Source organism: Trematomus bernacchii, unplaced genomic scaffold (assembly GCF_902827165.1).
Source record: "Trematomus bernacchii unplaced genomic scaffold, fTreBer1.1, whole genome shotgun sequence".
NCBI lineage: Eukaryota > Metazoa > Chordata > Actinopteri > Perciformes > Nototheniidae > Trematomus > Trematomus bernacchii.
In genome coordinates, this window is record NW_022987840.1 from 5,321,553 (window position 1) to 5,342,496 (window position 20,944).

The following is a 20,944-nucleotide window of genomic DNA, read 5'->3' on the forward strand; positions in this document are numbered from 1 at the left end:
CTGCGGAAAGAGGGAGAGACAGAAGAAGTGAGAAAAGAAACATGGTGCAGAAAAACAAGATGTATACAAAGGCACAAGTGACAACAATTAAAGAAAGCAAGAAGGAAAGAAAACAAGGAAGAAGGAAAGAGAAAAAGCCCAGCAGAGAATCAGAAAGGCCAAACAAATGATGCCATCTGTGTCTTTAAACTATGCTTGTCCTGGTAATTAGAAATGCTAAGTAGCAGATCGAGTTTTAATTCCATTAGAAGAAAAGAAGCCCTCATCCAAAGCCCCGTGGAGCATCGCTGATCCAAGCGTGCCGATTGGTAAACACTCCAATTGGACGCACCTCTGTGTTTTTCTTGGACTTGACATAGGTTTTGATGCAAGACGGAGGAGCGCGAGCCACACAGCGCTCATGCACTGTGTATTTGCAGACTGGGGAAGAAAGGAAAACAATGAAATGCAATGTAAGACTTTCAACTAGGAAAAGACACAAAACAGAGGGGAAAAAACATTTTCATACAGTTTGAAATGATATACACCAAGGTTTGAGTGATGTGTTTGGGAAAGCCGTTCTGAAGTTTCTTTAGCCACTATAAACACAAGCAGGCTTTATTCACACGACTGTCTGAATGTGCCTTAATTGTCTTTTTCCCCTTTTCTGCTCATAGTGTTGGAGAAAGCACTAGAAACACGTTTTAAATCACCATGTGACACTAAAGTTCTTGGTAAACCTCATTTGAATTACTTCTGTTTTCAAAGGGCCAAGTGAAAAATCAGATGGCAATTTTTGAAGTAAATGTGATCACAGTGAAACATCCATATTAAGTTCACTGCAACAGACAACACTGGACAGACAGTTATGGCCAAGTGTAATGTATTTCTCTCTGTCCGTGCCAATCAATGTATCTGTCGAACCCTTAATGGTAAGTGAATTACTCACAAGAGCAGCAGAGTCCCTGCTTCCCCAGTCCAATTAGCATGTTGAGACACAGGTTACAGTAAGCCGGCTTGTTGAAGTGCTTCAGCCTCCACACGTGTTGCCCGTCATCTTTAACATTCTGGAGCAGAAACACAAATGATTGATTCAATAATTAAGGGATTCAATTGATCATTTCACATTCTAGTGGAACAATCATTCCCTAATGATTTCAATGATTTAATTGTCATTAAGATTTGATCACTAGTTGTAGTTAGCTTTCTATTTTTATTTCTTTCAGTAAAGACTCAGGACAAGTTTTGCCGTCTTCCCTTTGCAGTATTATTCATTCATAAAAAAATGACAATTGGTAGGGAAGACTGCTGAAGCTGGTCAAATGGTTCCATCTAGTGGAAGAAATATGAACCGCTCTCAGTTTGAGGATCACGCTGCAGCAGAGGGGATACACGAGAATAAGGAAGTTCTCAGGAAACCACTGGGTTTACTTCATCTGTTACTAAATCATTTTTGAGTTTTACAATATGAATTAATGATGATGATGAATGTTTTTGTGTTGTCATTTACTGCCTCTGACCTTTTTTTAGATTATACATGAAGTAGCATGGGCATAAAGAAAAAAAAAACATTTCAGATGCATATTTTAAATTCTAGTGAATGCTAGTAGAAAAAACGTTGAGTAAGCTGAGGAGAGACTGATAGAAACGGAGCAATATACACTTCTAGGATGCAAAAAAATACTGTATCAGCTTAATTTTTCTAGGTCGTTGTTGACCCACAAACAGTGTAAAGGAACTCTTAAGTATCAGTTCTTAAACAACACCATGAGTCAAGTCATAAGTTTGTATGTACAGAAATTAAAATATCAATTAACCATTTAAGGTGATTGGTCATTTTACAGGGTTATGTCTCAACATCTTTTGCTTGGATTGCCAAAAAATGTGGTTAACAGACTCCGGTCACTGGCAGGATGAGTTGTGATAACTTTGGTGAACCCATGAATTAGGCCCACCATGAGGTCAAATGTGTACAATACTAAAAATCAAACAAAAAAAACGACATTTCATATCAGCCTTTGCTGGGAAAACGCTAGACTTGAGGACCATGTTCGCCTGCTGATGTTAGCATTGAGCACAAATCACAGATGTGTCTAAACACAACTATTCATCATGACTGTAGACTGTTAGTTTAATAAATGAACATTTTGATATTGTTAGGTCATTGTAAAATGGATACAACAGATAAAAGCTGCTGTACATGTTTTGACTTTATAAAATTAAACTATTTGAATATACTCCAGGTTCACAATACATGTATGAGATTTCAACTGATAAAGAAAGAGCTGTGTCAAAACTGGAGGCAAATATATCTAGGTGATCCAATTTTTATCCAAAAGGCCCTTTCTAAGACTTTTTTTCTTGTAACATTACAAGTGAGTGGTATCCCTATCTCTCTGTGGCCTCACCGTCTCCAGGCCCAGCAGCACCAGCAGTGGGATAGTGGTCATGCCTCCTTGGATCCACTCCTCCAGTGACACAGTGCCATCGCGATCATAGTCTATCTCCAACATCATATCCTGCAGGATCTACAGTAAACACAAAGACAGAATTAAAGGTTATACTGTTTTTCATCAATATATAATAAGTCTCAGATATATACAAAACATGTCTCTGAAGTGTTTGGCTCCAAATACCAAACATATCATGCATTGCAGCATCCCATAATCCCCTCTGTTTCAGCCCTGTTTCAAAAGTGCTGATTCTCTGTCTGTTACTTCAGATGAAAATAAGAAGCCATTCCCCACGACCCTCTGAGAGACATTTGGTTAACAAGAACACAACGGTGCTCTAGGAGGAGATTCAGGTGATAAGGTGGGGGGAGTTACCTGGCTGGTGATTGGCTAATGGTTACACAAGCCAAAAAATCGTTATGACATCATAAAGTGACCAAAATCTGATCAGCTCATTTTCAGACAGGTTTTTATTTAAATGGATCCGGACAAAAAGTGAGAGAATCTTTTTTCCTGAAACGTTCAGAATCTCTTTACACAGAGGGGACACATGTTTATGTATAAAAGACAGGAAAAAGTGGATTTTGCATAATAGGTGACCTTTAAAAAAATATAAAGATTTTTCAGTTTCACGTTGTATATTGGAGTAATCTGGTCTCAAATAACGTGGCGATGAAATAAACTCTGTGGAAACTACATTTAATGAGCATATCAATACTATACCCACTTGTCATTTTGATTTTAACGGCCCTTAAATATTGTTCAGTAACATCCTTTGTGTTAAAGTCCTGCCACATTGTTGTGAAAGAAACATGTCTAAGATTGCTGAGAAGGCGTGTGGTTACAAGCCAAGAGGTTTGCCAGACAGGATATTATATTCAAATTCCCATCATTACTGATTTCTGTTAACTGGGTGAAATATGTCTCTTACTGGTTTCAGCTCAGTCACGTCCCACTCCAGGTACTCGGCTACATGCATCATCTGGGAGATAATGTGCTCCAGCTCCTGCGGCGAGACCACAGACAGTCAATTACAGGCACAAAAATACTGTATTTACCTTTCTGTATATTGCAGCCTTACAAGTTGATGTCCTTTAATGTCTTTGGCGTGAATAGACTGATGAACAGTGTGTAATAGTAGGTTAGGAACGTCATTCTCCCAAACAGAAGAGTTGTTCAGAGAAAAACAAAGGCAGCGTGGGAAGAGCTCCGAGGCTGACGGTTTAATTACAATGGTTACTTTTTAAGGGGGGGGGAGGGTTTGATATTGGGATAATAAATCACCATGATGCACTTGGACTTCTTTAAGATGTTAAAAAACGAAATGGTATTATTATTATTATGTGTATTATCTTTAACATCTGGGTCACACACAATGAATATTTCTCTTTTTCGGAGCGCTCTCCGTCCTCTTTTCTCTACATTCCCTATACCAGCTTATAATGGGATACTAATAATAGAGTACATTACAAAACCTCTCCCCACACCCCACCCTTTCTCCCTCCTAGTTAACCCACCAATCCATTCTATGCACTTTCTATACTTGTTCATTCACAACTTTTCTCTTGGATATTTGTTTTTATGTCATATTCCTAAACATGTGTTAGGATAAAATGTAGAGAATGGTAGCAAACGGTTTGTGTACATAGAGTAGAAAGACAACTTAAGCATCTAATGTACAAGTACTCATTATGCAAAATGTCCACATTATGAACTCTATATACTGCACTTATTTTAATTTGAATGAATGAGCAGCATTGTAATGTTGTCATGGTTAATAGTTTATAAACAGTATGAGTAATTGAATCAATAATAGAGTATACAATTCTAATTTATAGAGAAATGTACCTTTAAAATGTTATCTTGATATAAATGCAATGAAGTGAAAAGTACCATATTTTTCACTTATTTGTAGCTAAGCAGAAATAAAGTGGCTTCAAATTGACACTTAAATAAAGTACCTCAACATTGTGCCGACATACAGCACTTAAGTAAATGATTGCCCATTATTATTATTATTATTATTATTATTATTATTATCACCAAAAGTGCTCATGTATTTTTATCATGATGGTTTGTATATTTTTATGCATCTTGTTTATCAGTTTCAAATCATTAACATTCAACAATTATAATGTTCTTAAGGAACGCAAACCCTTGAAGATCAAATGACTCTTAATTGATGATTTATCAATCAACATAATAATTATCTGCACATTTGTAATGTATGTTGTTGGAAGTATTTTAAGAAGGAAACTAACTGTTTGTGAAGAAGTTGTGATTCTATATTTGTTATTGTTTTATCTAGAATATAATCAGCACATAGTGATAATAATTGACAGGAGAGTGCATCCTGTCATAACTGTACTCTTCGTCTTGAGAGCACACATTGAAATACAACTCATTAGACATGACTTGATCATTAAATACAGGGGTAATATCAGGTTCAATTAAGCTTTTTTGAAAAATTAACCCCAGTGAAAGTTGTTTTTATTTACCGAGCTGTCCAAAGAGCCATTTCCATCAGTGTCATAGAGGCGAAACATAACTGTGGAGACAAAAAACAAAATGTCAATCTGCAGCATACACAGCCTGCGCTCTACACCCTGAGGGTTAGTGAACATTAAGAGCAGTTCTAGGCAGGAGAAACACAGAATTCACTGCTCCATAAAACTGCTTTTTTTTCCCTCTCGGCACTTCACTGCAGGTAAATACAAAACATCCTTATACTGAAACTTTAAGTGTCCCCCAATTGCCACTCAAAAGTGTCACCATGGAAACAGACAGCTCCCACATCTCGGCTGTGATTGGCTCTACCTTTTACATTACAGTGATGCGTTAACACCCTCAAAGTCTGTATGTAACAGAATTGAGACAATAACATGACCTGGCAGCAGATCATTTCCATACTAATGTCTGCTCCCCCCCCCCCCCACCCCACCCTGCCTGACGTGCTCGAGGTGCAGCAGAGGGGCGGGGAGGGGCTAACACCACAGGGAGTTGACGTCAGATGGAGGTTCGTCAGGCCACTAACGAGGAGCTAAGTGCCAGTTTCCTGAGTGGGTGTGACCATTTGGGGGTTTAGTAAAAATTATGAGAATTGTTACTTCTGTCCACAGTACAAAAGCAGAAAATAGTTTTCTCTGTGGCTCTCATGAAAGAAAAAACTAATTGGAATCACTTAAATCTATATATATTGATCTAACTTAAATGTATGTCTCTCTACATGGATACAATCATTTCTATTAAATATAAGAATAATACAATTATGATTTTTTCAAGAGACAAAAGATGGTTTCATTGAATATAGGACTTGATTCAGCCTTTTCTCCATTGCTTCAATATACTGTCACTCTTTGTTTATAAGTACAGAACCTGAAACAAGGGAAACTGCACGGGAACAAGTTACATTACAGATTTTAATTTGTTTAAGTTAATAATATGTACATATGTTTTGCAATGCAGACATCTGAGCTGGATTGCCAGAATCTGCTCATTTTAGATGATCCTGATAAAGAGATCAACACAAACAAAAATGCATTGAAACCAGAGCAGTTCTTAAACTAACCAGCAGAGGGAGCTGTCCACCTGATAAAATACCAACAGTGGGGTTCGCAGAGTTTGAGAGAGGCAGGGATACAGGCAGGAGAAGAGCTCAAGACATCATCCATAGTTAAATCCATGATGTGCTAACACAGGCAGCATCAGTTTAATTATTTAATCATCCTTGAGCTTAATGAGAGCTACTCTACTCAATAATTGAGCGAATGGATGAGAATTATAGCTACGCAGAGAAAAAGGTCTGATGTCCAGTTAAGTGATGTTACCTTGTGATAAATGCAATTAAGAGATGTGGGAAGATGTGTGAAAAATTGAGAAGGGAGACCTAAATGGGAGCTGCAATGATCGTCTCCAAAGAAAGTTATAAAGATAAGTGTAAATGGTGGTAATTAAAACTTAGGAAACCAAATTTGGTTGTAAGACAACAACAGGAGGAAGAAAGGCCAAGAAAGGTCCCGTTTGAATGCATGAGTTTGCTCACAACAAAATACACTAGAGACTGAAACTCTGACTTTTTAACATCACAAATAGACCAAGATGCACGACGACAGAGAACAGGTAGAAGAAGATACCTGGAAAATATTTCACTGGAAAATAAATATGAATACCCAAGGTAGATTGTTTTTAGAAAATATCAAATTTTGCTACAAAATAAGATTACTGTGTATTATCAGGGTTCCCTGCTTTCCCAGGCTTATGTTCTTATGTCATGTTGATCTCACAGACAGTAGTTGTAAGGATGAGCATTTCTCACAGCTTAAGATGAGAAAGAAAATAATTCAATGTTTGAGTTAAACGCAGCTGAGGACCAAGGTAAATGTAGACAATACACTTGATAAATATTATTATTTGGGGGATTTTCGGATGAATTGATGTCGTTTCAATCTTTTGTACCCGAGCCAGTCCAATGTGTGATTATGAAGTGTTGAGAGATATCATTCTCAGCACCTGGACAAGGTAGTTGTTTTTGTTTTTTCAAACCAGTGGTTTTATTTATTTAGGACCAAAGATTTATAGACTTTGAAAGCAAAGAGGGATGGCTAGGAAAGCTGATCCAGGCTTACATGTAACGTGATAGTCATTTTCAGCGGTGAAAAGTACTCTAAGTGAGGTAATGCACTTATATACACATTTAACGTGAGTCTTTTCTTTCCATGATCTCATAGGCAAATATTGCAATTTCTACTACAATATTTAATTACCAGCTTAAAATACTAGTTTTTGCAAACATAATGTATGAAGAGTCAAGAAAAAATACATTTTGTTATATATAAACTACCCAACAGTATATATAACTACTGCTGAAACGATGTGTTAATTAATTGACATAAATGTATAATTGTTATCTATTTATATCTTATTAACCGTACTGAAAGGTGTCGGTTTGGCATGCCCTTTTACACCATTGTAACACAGATTACACAGTTAAACAGATGTTTTCATTAACTGTGAAAGTTATATCATACAGCATGTAACCATAGCAACTGTAGTTCTGCTGGATGCTCCATTAGCAGATCAGACCAAACCAACCATGAGTTACAATTGACTGAAAATAAACTTTGAAAAAAGAACAAAGCCAAACTTACTTTCCTTTGATTTGTGGCCATGGTATAAGCAACTATAACACACTCAGTATGCCCAGTTCAAAACAGAATAGACTCCACCTCATTCATTATTTTTCTATAAAAAAGGACTTTGGCTTTGTGTAAAATTGTGAATTGTAATTTATCACACGATTATTTCCTCAATCCAATTAATTAGTTTTGTCCATAAAATCTGAAAATATATATTACTGCCATTTTCAAAACCCTTTGTGACACCATTGTTTTTATACCAATACCATCACATGTTCTGAATATATTTGAATAGATGGTAGCATTTTTCTACAATGCAACAGAGCAAAGATTCATGGTTTGTCCTCTCTTGCCCTTTGTCTTTCTCACTGGACTTCAGTCTGACCTGACTGCTTTCCACCCACTGAGGTTTGACTCAACCACTGACATTACTCCTGCCCTTATAGTGGCTCAGGTGGGTGGTTGTGTTTTTTTATCTTTCTATTTTTCTATTCAGCTCCAAGTGTTTCATGTATCTCTGCAGTTCATAAACCTGGATTTGTGTACTTGACTGTACAACACTGATTTTCTAGATTCTCAATGTATAAAGGCATAGGAGCCAAAAGCCTTGTGATGTGGGGGGACACTCACACTCCAGCTTGTCCTCAGGACGCCCGCCCTCCAGCAACGAGAGGTAACACACAATGTCCTTCAGCTGCACCGTATCCAGAGGCTGTGGCAGTGCGACTGTCTTCAGAGGGGTCGAGCTGCCTTTCATCAGCTTCAGCCCTGCAGGGAGACGGATATGAAAGGTCAAAACATCCTCCACAATGCTTCTAATGCTAGCCCAACAACATGCTGGCACCACATTAGTCATACAGTGAGATTGATCAATGGTGGGTGTCCAGTTCACAAAAGGCGAACAAACAGTCCAGTTTTAGTCTTTGTTTTCAAATCAGGGCTGTACTCCTACAAGTGATTTTAATGGATTATACAACTATACTGTACTACCGTTTTTCAACCTGATCTCATTGTGTTTAAACAGTAAAGATCAATACATAATTATTAACGCTGCTATTCCTATTGATTCCCTACTCTGGTAAACTGACATAACCGGCTAATGTGCATCAGCTTGTTGTCAGCTATCTACTAAAGGTCCTGGCTTTAAACTGCATTCAGCTTTTTTATTGGCACTTACGTCACTAGTTTTTCTTTGTGGTATATAAAAAACTGTGTTGTCTCATTTGCATGAGCAACACACAGTAGAAAGAGGCATTTGTGTTGTGTTGGTATTTAATACCACTGACGAGAGTAATTGCTTCATCGGGTTCATAAAATATGCAAAAGGCCCAAGGCTTAAATATGGAAACACAGTAAGTATAGTCATTAGCAATGGCAAACAGGTGTGCAAAATAGAAATACACACTGAAAAGAAAAATGAGAAATGTACATACATGCTCATCTCGCCGTTATGAGCAACTTCTCCGGGGTACAAATGATGTGCACAAATTTATTATTTCTTTTTCTCACAAACAGGTTAGCTTTGACTCTAGTCTACCTGCTGATGTGCAAAATCATCAGCCCACATTGACATCATTAACACGCTTTAATATTAACTTGGAATGCCTACTGTAGCTGGGATTTAGGGTATTTATCCCTTTCCAACGACTAAATATCGGTCTCATTAACAGTTTTGCAAGAATTCCAATTAGGATACTAGGAGTTTTTGAAAGCTTTGAAAAGTCTGATTTGGCGAGTTAGAAATGAGAACTGGTCGGTGTGTTCCAGGCCATAATAACCAAAGTATGTAGTGAATTGAACATATTCTAAAAATGGTTGGCAGGACTGTGACAATAAGAAGGCCACTGTTATTTCTTAGCAGTTTTGAGTGCATTTGAAATAGCTTTTTCCCATAAAAGCAGGTATCAATTGAGATTACAGTGGACTGTTATGGGGGAGAGGAGCATTCAGCCTAAGGGAAGAGTTTTCCATTTACTAGTCAATCTACTTTCCAGTACTCACTATGGTCATGTGTTTTGGGTAATGACTGAAAGGACATATTTAATACAAGCAGCTATGGTAACATTTTCTTACAGTCAGTGTATATACACAGCTACAGCAGCCATAAAATAAGTTATTATGCAGTTTGCTTCTAAAGTGCTTTTATTGGGAAATAAACCTCTTATTAACGTTGTAAAAAGAAGACTCCTGTGTGCAGACTGAGCAGTTTATGGTAGACGGAACATGTTAGTTCTCCCATCTGAACTCAGATGAGGATCTGGGCTCCATGGTGTGAGGACTTCCTGTTTAAACTAGATCAATAAGGCCTAATAAACATATTCACAGCAGGATGCACTGACTCAGCTCAACACATGCTCTGGGAGGTAGGGGCAAACAATGTGCATTAAATAAAAAATGCAAATAATACAAATCATGTTAGGTGATGTGCTGAGTCTACATTAATTTCATTTTCTGTTGATATAAAAAATGTGTGAGATTTACATCCAATGTGCTGAATATTTACCCATCATGAAAATATGCAGATATCTTGTATTACATTATGTAAGATATAGAAATAGAAGTGACACGCAGGTTTTATCTCTGAAACAAAAAACCTTTATGTATTAAAGGAATTAAAAATGTTTTATCAGATGTACCTGTTGTGTTTGTAAATTATTTCAGAATATGCATGCCAAGGATGATTTATTAGGTTTAATTGTCCTTCATTGATCTCTTTATAATGCTAAACGGATGCTAGTATATTCATTGCTACACTGCAGGTCAAACACTGATTTTATAAAAGGTCAGCAACTTGTTTTTAGGTTTGAAATAATGCCAGAGTAAAAATCCCATGCTACAAATGTTCAGCTGAACTGTAGCAACCTTATGTGCTAATGTACTGTTCAATCCTCAGGGAGAATCTTCTTCAATTCCATCAACTGAATGGTAAATGCTGCTTTTGATCCTGCTGTTTAGCGACAGGGCTGTAACCTGCTTGGGGTAAATGCACACCAAAAAGCATTGAAAGGCAATTCTATTATTTCAATTACTGCATCTGTGCGTTTTGTTGGACATTAACATACATTAATGATAACAGTTTTTACACAGTACATCCTCGTCTGTAGCTGATTACAGCAGTTATCAGCATCATGGAAAATCTATTGACAAGTTTCCTTGCACCTCTCCCTCTTAGTTTCATGACAAAGGTGACTGTTAACTGTTTAACCCTAAGCAGACATTTGGTCATGCAACATCCATATTACCACTTGCTTTAGTTTGCTGTCTTTTATAAGGAATTTGAGAATTATTCTACAAAAAATCCTGTGCGATTAGATAAGTGTTCAGGCTTTACATGTGTCCTACTTCCCAAGTCATCTGCACATCATGCAAAAACACTCGTAACATCAGCACTAATTGTATGTCATTATCAATAGGCAGACATTGGACAGTGTAATAAGCTCCTTTAATAGCCTCAAACACAACCAAGAATCAAAGTGAATGCTAAGAATTGCAAAAATTACATTACAGGTCATATCAGGTCAGAATTGAGATATTGGCCGACAAAATGGGATGTTTGGAGTATGTTCTAAGAGTCAATGCAGGGGAAGGATGTCTCTATTATCAGTAACTCATTATCACAGCAGAATGAAATATAAGTGTAAATACTGTAAACAAAGGAAACCGTAGCCAAGACAATTGGCAGCCGCAACATAACAAATTGCATTGTGTGCCACCGAGCTGAACTTGGCAGGAAATCTGTAATTACCCGATGGCACAAAACATGGATTCAAAAAAATGTTGCGGCTGTTACACAGTAAAGAAAAAATTCATCACCAAAAAGTCACTAAGGAAATGCTGTTAGAGCATTATGGAATAAGGGACACATTGGTTGCACTTTAGCCACAAATGCTGCAATGATTTCATGAAAATATTAGTAACTAAACACCAACAGCTTGAGGGTTTGTTATGGTAAATACTTCCTTTAACACTCACCAGAGACTCTGGGTTTGTCAGAAGATGAGGGACTGGGTTTGGGACCCTTGTTGCTAAATGTCATGAAGAGGTGTTGACAAAACTCTTCGGGGAGTTCGCTCTCCAAGAACGTCTGCATGAAGACCTTGAAGCCCTCAAAGTCGATCTCCTAGAAAAACAAACATGACAAAAATAGAGCATGTTGATTGTCATGCTGAGCTGCAGTTGAAACTGTTTAACTTTTGGGGGTGACGTCTGTGATCACTTGCTAAATGTTTCAAAACTCTTGTTACAGGTTTATGCACTCAGAAAGAGTGTTGATGTGGGTGGTGAAGCTCTGTTAGAGTGCTTTCAATGTTTTTGCAGTCTATGTTCTGTGGTCTTACCTATCATTTATTTAGGTTTACAGCTTTGCCCATCCATGTGGTTGGCTGATAGTTTCAATCTGGGAGTTGTTAATGTTTTCACACATTTCGATTCAAGAAACACATTACAGCAGTAATGTCTCCTAAAAATTATAATCCCATACAACCAAACTGCATTGTGAATTACATTTCAAAGCACATTTTTGACAGTCTCATGTCTTTAGTCAAAGTCACTGGAAGTCCACCAAATGCCTTACAACATGAAATCCAAATAATGTTTTTTTCAAAACCAACCAAATATTTTAGTTTTGTTTCAATAAACATTAACCACATTTTAAAACTGTAAACATAATCCAAGGACCACACATGTCTCCCTCTAAACCAAACTAAATATTGTATTTAAGTTATATAGGAACCTAATTATGTAGGAGACAAGATTGCATTTGTTTACTGTATATAAATGCATTTCTCTATGAATGGCGTTAACTTTATTGCTCTCTGAAAACATGTTTTTGTTCTTCACCGTCACAAAGTGTTGAGTTATCAAGCGTGACACCATACAGTATGAGCAAACACATCAACAACAATTTAAAGTGAGAGATGAGCGTTACCTGGCTGAGGATGTCGTGCTTCTAAATCCGCAGCATTGTAGAAAGAAAGAAACCCAACAGGTTTATGGTTCATGCAGTTATCACAAAACTGCATGGCTTCATATCAAAATGTGCTAAATGTCCATTTTACACCTACGCAAGTGAAAACCCTAAAAAGGCATGATAAAAACAGCGTGTAGTTCTCTGGATTAACTGCCACGACATTAAGAGGTACTAAACTGTCTTGCAACAATTATCAATCCATGCATAGTGGATTACAATTGTAAGAGTAAAAAGCACTGATCACTGTGGATTGAGATGGTACTTTCTTTCCCAACCTTAAATATACATAATCAAAACAAATATGAAATGTTAAACATTTGTATGTACAATTGTTAACAGCTATGTTCTTAAAATCAAACATATTTATGCCAAAATAACACATGACGCCTTCAAGAAAGGCCTAAAAACCTTTCTTTTAAAAAAAGCTTTTGATTAAACTTGTGTTTCTTTTGCTTGTTTTTATTATGCCTCGTGTAGCACCTTGGGATTGCTGTTAGCAATGAAAGTGCTTTACAAATCGAATGTATTATTATTATTATTATTATTATAATAGTTATTTCTCAATATTTAGGAATATGCAGATAGGCGTACATAAAGTATAAACTGTACATATGTACCTCCTCTGGATTGTATTTTGCCAACACACCATCTCCATGGAACTCCTGCAGCACATCCTTCAGCTTCTTGGTGGAGTCTGACGGAGAAAATGAGGACATGGTAGTGATTTGTGTGTTGTGTTACATTTCTGTTACAAAGTTTGGCTTCTTCTCTCATTGAGTTTGTATTTTAATAATAAAGATGCATTCACAGTACAGTCTGGTCTTTGTCAACACTTTGAAGAGCTGCTGAAACCTGGTCATGGTAATTCGTGTCGATGCAGCACCATAATGTCTGCGTTACACCCTCCCACTCATGAGTCAGATATGAAAAAAAGTACCTTATGCTGTTGACTGTGTCACCTCATGTCAGCAGCACATGTTAGCTTACAGGCTAAACAAGTTCCACCTAGGAAAAACAGCTTGAAAAAATATTCAATCCTAATAAAAAAAAAAGCATTAACACAATGTAAAAAAACAAACTGCGTTCAAATGCATACAAGATTAAAATAACCAAAGTAATGGTATCAAAATATACTAAAACTGCCATACTGTAGGTACTCATGCAGGATGGCTCATTACACAAGAATAACATTATTATCCACCACGAGTGAAAAATATTGCGTGCATCTGCCACGTGATTCTGACTTTCATCCTTGCTTTATGCTAGCCTATACATTTAATGAAAATCGGACCGGTAGGTGACCAAAATGGCAAATGTAATTCACCCGTTTTAAAAATACAGTTTTAGCTTTCAGTAGACAAAAAAATATCTTGAGCATTGAGGAATTTGCTGTGATAACTACTATTACTGCAGAGTGTTTAGGAGTCCCGCTGCTGAATCCATTTGCTGCACCACAGATACCAGGTTATAAATGTAAAAAGTTAATTAAAAGTAACATTTTCATATGCAGTTTAGGAACCGGTTCATCCTTCACAAAGCTGTTGTTTGAACTTAGAAGTGTTTCATATTAGCTTCGTTTTCTCTCACCTCTGAACAGGCTCAATTAGCACAAGGAAACGCAGATCTTTGGCTCCTATTGTGGATAAAACTGTGTCTGTTTCTCAAGCAGTTTTGCGCGCAGATACTGTACTCCAAAACATCATCATCTACTGTATATAACGCAGCCGGAAACCCTAATGTAAAATTGCTGTTCATTAAACAGCAACGCGTGTCACTGATTGGTAATTAGCTGGTGCATTTGGATTTAACCTAGCAGGTACAAAAGGAAAGTGTACTGTAGTTGCTGATTATTTTATTTTCAAAATCAGTCAAAGTTGGGAAAAGTGTATCATTAATGTTACATAATGTATTTCACTATATTACATTTTCCATATATCTGTTGCAAAAGGTCTATTAGTCACAAAGCATTATTAGTAGCTGATTTCCCGCATCCATTAAGATGTGCTTTTGAGCTCCTCTTAACAGCTTGTTGTTGCCTGTAACAATGTGTTGCCTCAGGCACTAATGGCTTTGGACCTTTGATTTTTTTCAGTATGCATTTTACCAACAGTGAGTAGATATAATTGCTTCGCATTGGACTGTGTGTGTCATCATTATTATTGACCACCTTTATTAGCACGCTGTCTACACAGACCCATTACGAAGCAGAGTGATTATGTATCCACCGATTGCCTGTCACATTCATCAGCCACAGCTGAATTACAATGTATTTTCTTAATCAGGCTAAAGATTAAACCATTGTGTGGCACACATTAGTCAGAGGACATGACTCATTTCTCATAGGTTTTTAAAAACACACTGAAGATCTTGTCTAGCTTTAAAAGTAAAATAATGTTCCCTCTGTGAAGCAGCACTGGGCTACATAATACACACATTAGCAATTATATCAGACAAAGAGAGTCTAACTGTTGTGAGATAGATCTCAGGTGTCTGATTCGGTGCACAGCTATTAAAATGTTATGAAAGTGGGCCCGGCTCACTTTAATGAGAACGAAGGGAGACATTCAGTAGGAGGCGAGATGAGAGGGGAGGCTAGCAATGTGATGCCCATTGTTGCTGCTCAGAGAATGGGATATTTTATAACCTTTAGCTGCACAGTGCACAAAGCGCTGCCCGGAGCTCGTTGAAACATGATTATCCAAATCTTTCTAGCGTGCACACACGCCTTCACGCAGGCGTGCACCCACACCGAGACTCTTTAGTTCTCTGTTACGGCTGTGCTTTTTTTCATCCTGCCTTTTATTCCAACACAACTAAAAGCTTCTGTTAAGCCTCACGTCTCTGAAACATTTACTTGTTTAATTCCATAAATTGCTTAGCCACCACAAAGCAAAGAATTGTAAAAACACAGAAACAAAAAACAGAACCTGATTGGCTCTCGAAGACTGTGAATGTGGAACAATGTTGACAAAGTATGACAAGGCATAGTACATTTAAAACGAAGAATTGTCATTACCAAGGAAAACAGTGGAACTAGAGATCTTAGGTGAAGAGCATCAATTATTAAGATTTATAGCCAGTTGGTGCAGTAGTTGAAATCTCAAAGGTATCATGTTTGACACTGAAAATAGCTCTGTAATATATTCCACCCTGTGTTTACACCCTGACACAAAGAGCACTTAGGATATATAAAAGTTAAACACCTAACAACACCATTTCTTGTGACAGTGAGTTCCATTGTTTTTCTTCCTGCAAAACAATTTACTCTGACTTGTACTTTCAAAGTCCGTCAAACACTATGTGTGGGTGGTGCACAACATCCCACAGTTAGGCTGCTAGGTATCGTCATATTTTCCGTCCCTGGTACCATTTCAAATGATGAAATGTGTCAACATCTTGGAGCGTAACATAAACTCCAGGCATCCAGAGCACAGTCTGCTGAGAAGGGGAGCCATTTGTTGGGTTGCGAATGAATCATTCAGAGCTAAGGCGGTACCACACCGATTACATGCTTCAGCAGCTTGAGCTACCTACATTAGCATGACGAACATGCAGTGTGAAATTACGACGACAACATTTTATCAATAGAAGGAGGGACGTTGATGGAAGCACAGGGAATTGAGTCATAATGTAGTTTTAAAGCAGACACAGAAATTCTCTTGATATTTTTTTACTCGGTGGATTGATGCTATCGGAGAGAATGTACTGTATGCATTGTTCCGTCTCTCGATGTAAAGGGAGGATTAGTGGAGATATAAAGGCACAAATTGGGATCATGCCAACTTTCCAATAACCCAACCTGATGAAGTGAATATGTGCCATTTGTTATGGAGTGCTCCATGAGTAATATTTAGAGTTTTGAAAATGAAGAAGGGAATACGTTGCACCTGTTGCCTGCCTTAACAGTGGTCAATTCATGACACTTCTCATCTTTTGTTGTTACAAGTTAATTATATATGTTAAAAATGTTCCTAACAATAGTAACCAACTAATGCTGCACGATAAATAGAAGGGTCTGTTATTGGTATTGCCCGTTACTGCTTCTTATAATTTGTGATAAATTAAGTTAAAAGTGGTCAAAGACATCCCTGAAATCAACCTTTTCTTCTCCTCTTTGTTCTGAGATCGACATATTACAAGAAAAACACTGGTTGATGAAATTGATGACTTGGAGCTGAGCACCTGTAATGGCTTCCTGAGTATCATAACACCTGTAAAATTACACATTCAAAGCAGAACATGATCACACGTACAAAGAGACACCTACTGTAGAAAAATACATTCTGTCTTTATCACAGCCAGGCACAAACAGAGAGTCTCTCTCCTACTCACACTGAGTGTAATCCTGCAGCAAGGCGAATTCAGTTGGGGTCAGTGTGACCCATTTGTCCTGGTTGCTCATCGTGTTCAGGCCTTTTCTGTCCGTCAGTCGAGCATTCCCCGGGCAGCAACACACAGCGGGGAGTCTTACTCTGGAAACAAACGATATCAGATCATTGCCCATTAACAGCGGCACAAATCTCTTTTTACTTCATGGCTGTGAAAATGAAAAAGAACGGTAAATTCACCAAATACAGATGCACCCAACTAATCTATATATGGCTGAATTGGAGCTTGTTTGCAATAAGCTGTGTTTTTTCTATATTGTAAAAGGTCCAAAAAACTCTAGACATATCAATACACACAATTTTTTCTAAATGTCATTTTGCCTCAATTCCCATTACACTGATATGTCACTTTCCCCAGTTCCCTGCCTCTGTCTGTAGCTGTCATCTCAATGCTTGGCAAAAGAAGAGCCAAAATGGGTTTTGGTCTCTTGATCGCCATGTTTTGATAAATGTTGCAACGATTGGACATTTCAGGCATTGACTTTTGTGTGAAGCAGAACAGATGACTACAGAATTCACCATAATTAAACATTTATGGAGACAATTCTTTGGATGGAAACAAATAACAGAAAAGGGCATATCACATAATGGGAGGTTTCTGAGAACATTTGACCTAGGTACATAACATATACATAAAGTCTACGTTATTGTTGTTTTATAACACTTGGAATATGCATAGTATACATATATACAGGATTATTTGTGATTGAGAGGAATGAAAAGAATATGGGAGTGAGGTGGGTGACATTTCTGAAGAAAAGATCCACCCCAACATAAAAACCCAAATCTACCATCGGCTTAACGGATGTTTTCAGGGTGGAGCATCATGAATTGTTGGCAGCAAGTGGAAGGTAAGTGGAAGGGTCCTTGTGTGAAAATAATCACAATGGTGCTGCTTTTCAAATGACGTTGCCTCAGCTTGACTGGTTGCCAGGGCCGCCGCTTGCGGACAGGCAAGGCAGGCAACAGCAACGACAACATGAAACACCCTTTAATTTACTGCAACAACATGTCGGGAAACCCCCCATGCACAGCGCGCCGTAAAATGCTGCTTCTTATCTTAAGTTTCGTTGCCTTGCTCTGCTCCGGGGGCGGGGTGCTGTCGGCTGTGCGTGGTGATGAAAAGCTGGTTCGACGGGCCCCCAGTGAATGTTTGCCTAGGGCCCCCAGACTCTAGAATCGGCACTGCTGGTTGCTATGATGACAACACGATCAACAGTTTGTCGGCTGTTACTTGTATTTTTTAACAGAGTCCAATATGTAGTGTTTGACAAGAGGTAAATTAGAAGCTGCCAGTGTTCCTTTAAAGCCATTTAAACAAGGTTTAATTCATTATGGAGAACCACAATAGTTCAGGAATGCAGCGACTGTTTAAAACAGAATCATGCACAATACAGGAGCGTGGATCAAGTGTTAGCTGTTGTGTAGGAGGAGCTCCCATCATATGAAAGGCTGGATATTACATTTATGTCATTGTAAGGAGTACAACATCAAGGCTTTCCCTTACTGTTTGTGTAGCTGTCACTCAGGTGTGTGTGTGTGTGTGTGTGTGTGTGTGTGTGTGTGTATGTGTGTGTGTGTTCTCCAGTGTAAAAGGTATTCGGTATACTGAAACCAGGAATCAACAAGTAGTCATGTTCATTCGTGAGGTGGATGGATGTGTGTGAGAAAATAAATTACATTGATGAGTTATAGATGTGTATAATTTAGCTTGGACGTCTGTTTGCCTGTGTTTATGCAAGTGCGTGTGTTTATTAATTCATGGGCGAATACATTTGCAGAAACTTTCCTGGTGGTACAACATGTTACCTTGAAGGACCCCTGTATGAAAGGATAATTGCATGAACAAAATCTATACAAAATAAGAAAGCAACATTAGTATTATATTGACACAATGTAAAAAGGATAAGCAACACTCAGTACAATTTGCAGCCACCATTGATGTTGTGTGAACACGCTGGGTGCGTAGGAATCAGCCTCCCTCGCATAAACTTTGATCTGCAGCTAGAGCTGAAACTAGAAAACACTCTGCATGGTCTTAAAGGTTTCACACACAAAGCCAAAGAAGGAGTGGATAGAGAATCTTTGTATTCATCTTAAATGTCTATGACTCTACTCCTAACAGTTACACTATCTCTAATATAATACTGATGTGTGCAGAGTACTCCTGCCATGCACTGCACTGTAATGATCCTCTCTCTCTCTCTCTCTATCCAATGTTGCCTAACTGCAGTGCATCCTCAAAACACTCTGCTGGCATCCATTCAACAATCAAACCCATTTCCACAAATGTCATCGGATCATTGTCCTCCAGTGATCCAGTGAGTATATTCAGTGTGGATCCATGCTCTGTTCACCACACTGACACAAGATCTAAGCTCAAACATCACTGATGCCATGCCACTCAGATATAATAGGTAGTGGCCACTGCGACATACAGAACCATGAATGAGATGTCAACATGAAGCTCACCTGCTGCAGAGCTGGGGTTGACCACCAAGAGAGGAGAAGGGAGGAGTCCTCCAGGCAGATGTTTTCAGATGAAGCTCCTCAGCCACATTACTGCCGTATCCTTTTGTCGGTCTCCTGTCCACTGCAGGGCAGAAGTGGGTGTTTGTATTTAGATAGAGGGTGAGTGTCTGTGTACGAAAGAGAGGAGACAAGGGAGCAGAGGCAGCAGCCCTCTCCGCTGAATGTCAGAGTATGAGTATGTGGATGGTGTTTGTTTTTCTGGTCAGAGCCGCTTCGCTAGGGATGTATAGTGGTGAGAGAGTGAGAGCGCAAGAGAGAGCGCGAGGGGGGGAGAGAAAGAGGGAGAGCAGAATTATCCAACACTGCTCTGCCTGCAATGATCAGTTTCCATACTCCCGCTCGCTCACGTCACATCCCTTCCTCAATCTCTCAATTCCTTCCCCCTCCCTGCCCTGAAATAAAAAAGCCCTAAGGTCCTCGGCTCTCCTGCTTTTTCTGTGTGTCTCCCTCTACTACTCCCCCCCCCACCACCACCTCCTTCTTTAAAGCCATCTCTACTCTGGCAACAGTGGCACGCATCAACCGACAGCATTAGCATTCAACGCGACAGGCGGTAAGTGCAGCAACCTGTGGGATGCCCTAAGAGAAGGCGGGAAAAAGAGGAAGATGAAGACAGAGAGCGAGTAAAGCAAAGAGAGAGCAGAAAAGATAAGAAATGGGGACAAATAAGAGAAGAGAAAGATAAGAAATGGGGACAAATAAGAGAAGAGAAAGATGATGAAGGGGGACAGGAGGTGGAATAGGACATTTTGTAACCAATTATTTATTCCCATCTTATTTCCTGGGGACACAAAACATGAGGTACATTAGCAATCACAGCATGCATACAGTGAGTGTGAATTCAATAATAAAATACCTATAAAAACTCTACGCTGAGAAAAGAAATATTAAAATGTGCAGAAATCTCTGGTTTAGATCTTTGGAAAATAGGAATCCAAAACTCCACGTTTACTATCAACGAAGCTATATTTAAGGTTGACATTAGGCTACAGTTTTGAGTGACAACGCAAATGTAGGATGATGCGTACAGTAAGTGTCCAGATTTTTAAAAAAGGCTTAAAAATATATATATATATATATATATATATATATATATATATATATATATATATATATATATATATATATATATATATATCATTGTTTATGTCTATTGTAGTCCCCTCCTACAATATGGCCATATGTCCTCAGGGACAGGGGATGAGGAGGTGAAATGCGCATTTTTAAATGTTTGTTCGCCTCTAGGATCCACTCGGGCTTGAAATTATTCATTTTATTCTTTATTTTCATTTACCAAATCGTCATGTCTCAAAGTATAAAAAACCCGAACTTTTGTGAAATGATGTTTAGAAATAAAGCAGCTTGAGGCTAAATGTGTTCTTCCATCATTGATATTCCAAACAGTGTCATGACATTTTCGGTACTTAGCCCACTCTCTCAGAAATGCATGATGAGTGCACATATCGAAATGAGCTCAGATTCTTAGGT

At 38.3% G+C, this 20,944-nt stretch overlaps 1 protein-coding gene across 1 annotated transcript in view; it reads right to left on the reverse strand.

Moving 5' to 3' along the window:
- dgkb (diacylglycerol kinase, beta) overlaps window positions 1-19,758 on the reverse strand; it is a 56,018-nt gene extending 36,260 nt beyond the window's left edge. Inside the window, exons 1-11 of the mRNA XM_034153373.1 lie at window positions 19,397-19,758; window positions 16,869-17,008; window positions 13,154-13,230; window positions 12,495-12,515; window positions 11,540-11,687; window positions 8,198-8,335; window positions 4,931-4,980; window positions 3,364-3,438; window positions 2,388-2,507; window positions 929-1,046; window positions 332-420 (exon numbers count right to left, since the gene is read on the reverse strand). Of these exons, the coding sequence (XP_034009264.1) occupies window positions 332-420; window positions 929-1,046; window positions 2,388-2,507; window positions 3,364-3,438; window positions 4,931-4,980; window positions 8,198-8,335; window positions 11,540-11,687; window positions 12,495-12,515; window positions 13,154-13,230; window positions 16,869-16,938 (906 nt within the window). The 5' untranslated portion in view covers window positions 16,939-17,008; window positions 19,397-19,758. The remainder of the gene's footprint in view (window positions 1-331; window positions 421-928; window positions 1,047-2,387; window positions 2,508-3,363; window positions 3,439-4,930; window positions 4,981-8,197; window positions 8,336-11,539; window positions 11,688-12,494; window positions 12,516-13,153; window positions 13,231-16,868; window positions 17,009-19,396) is intronic.
- Window positions 19,759-20,944: the final 1,186 nt, after the last annotated feature.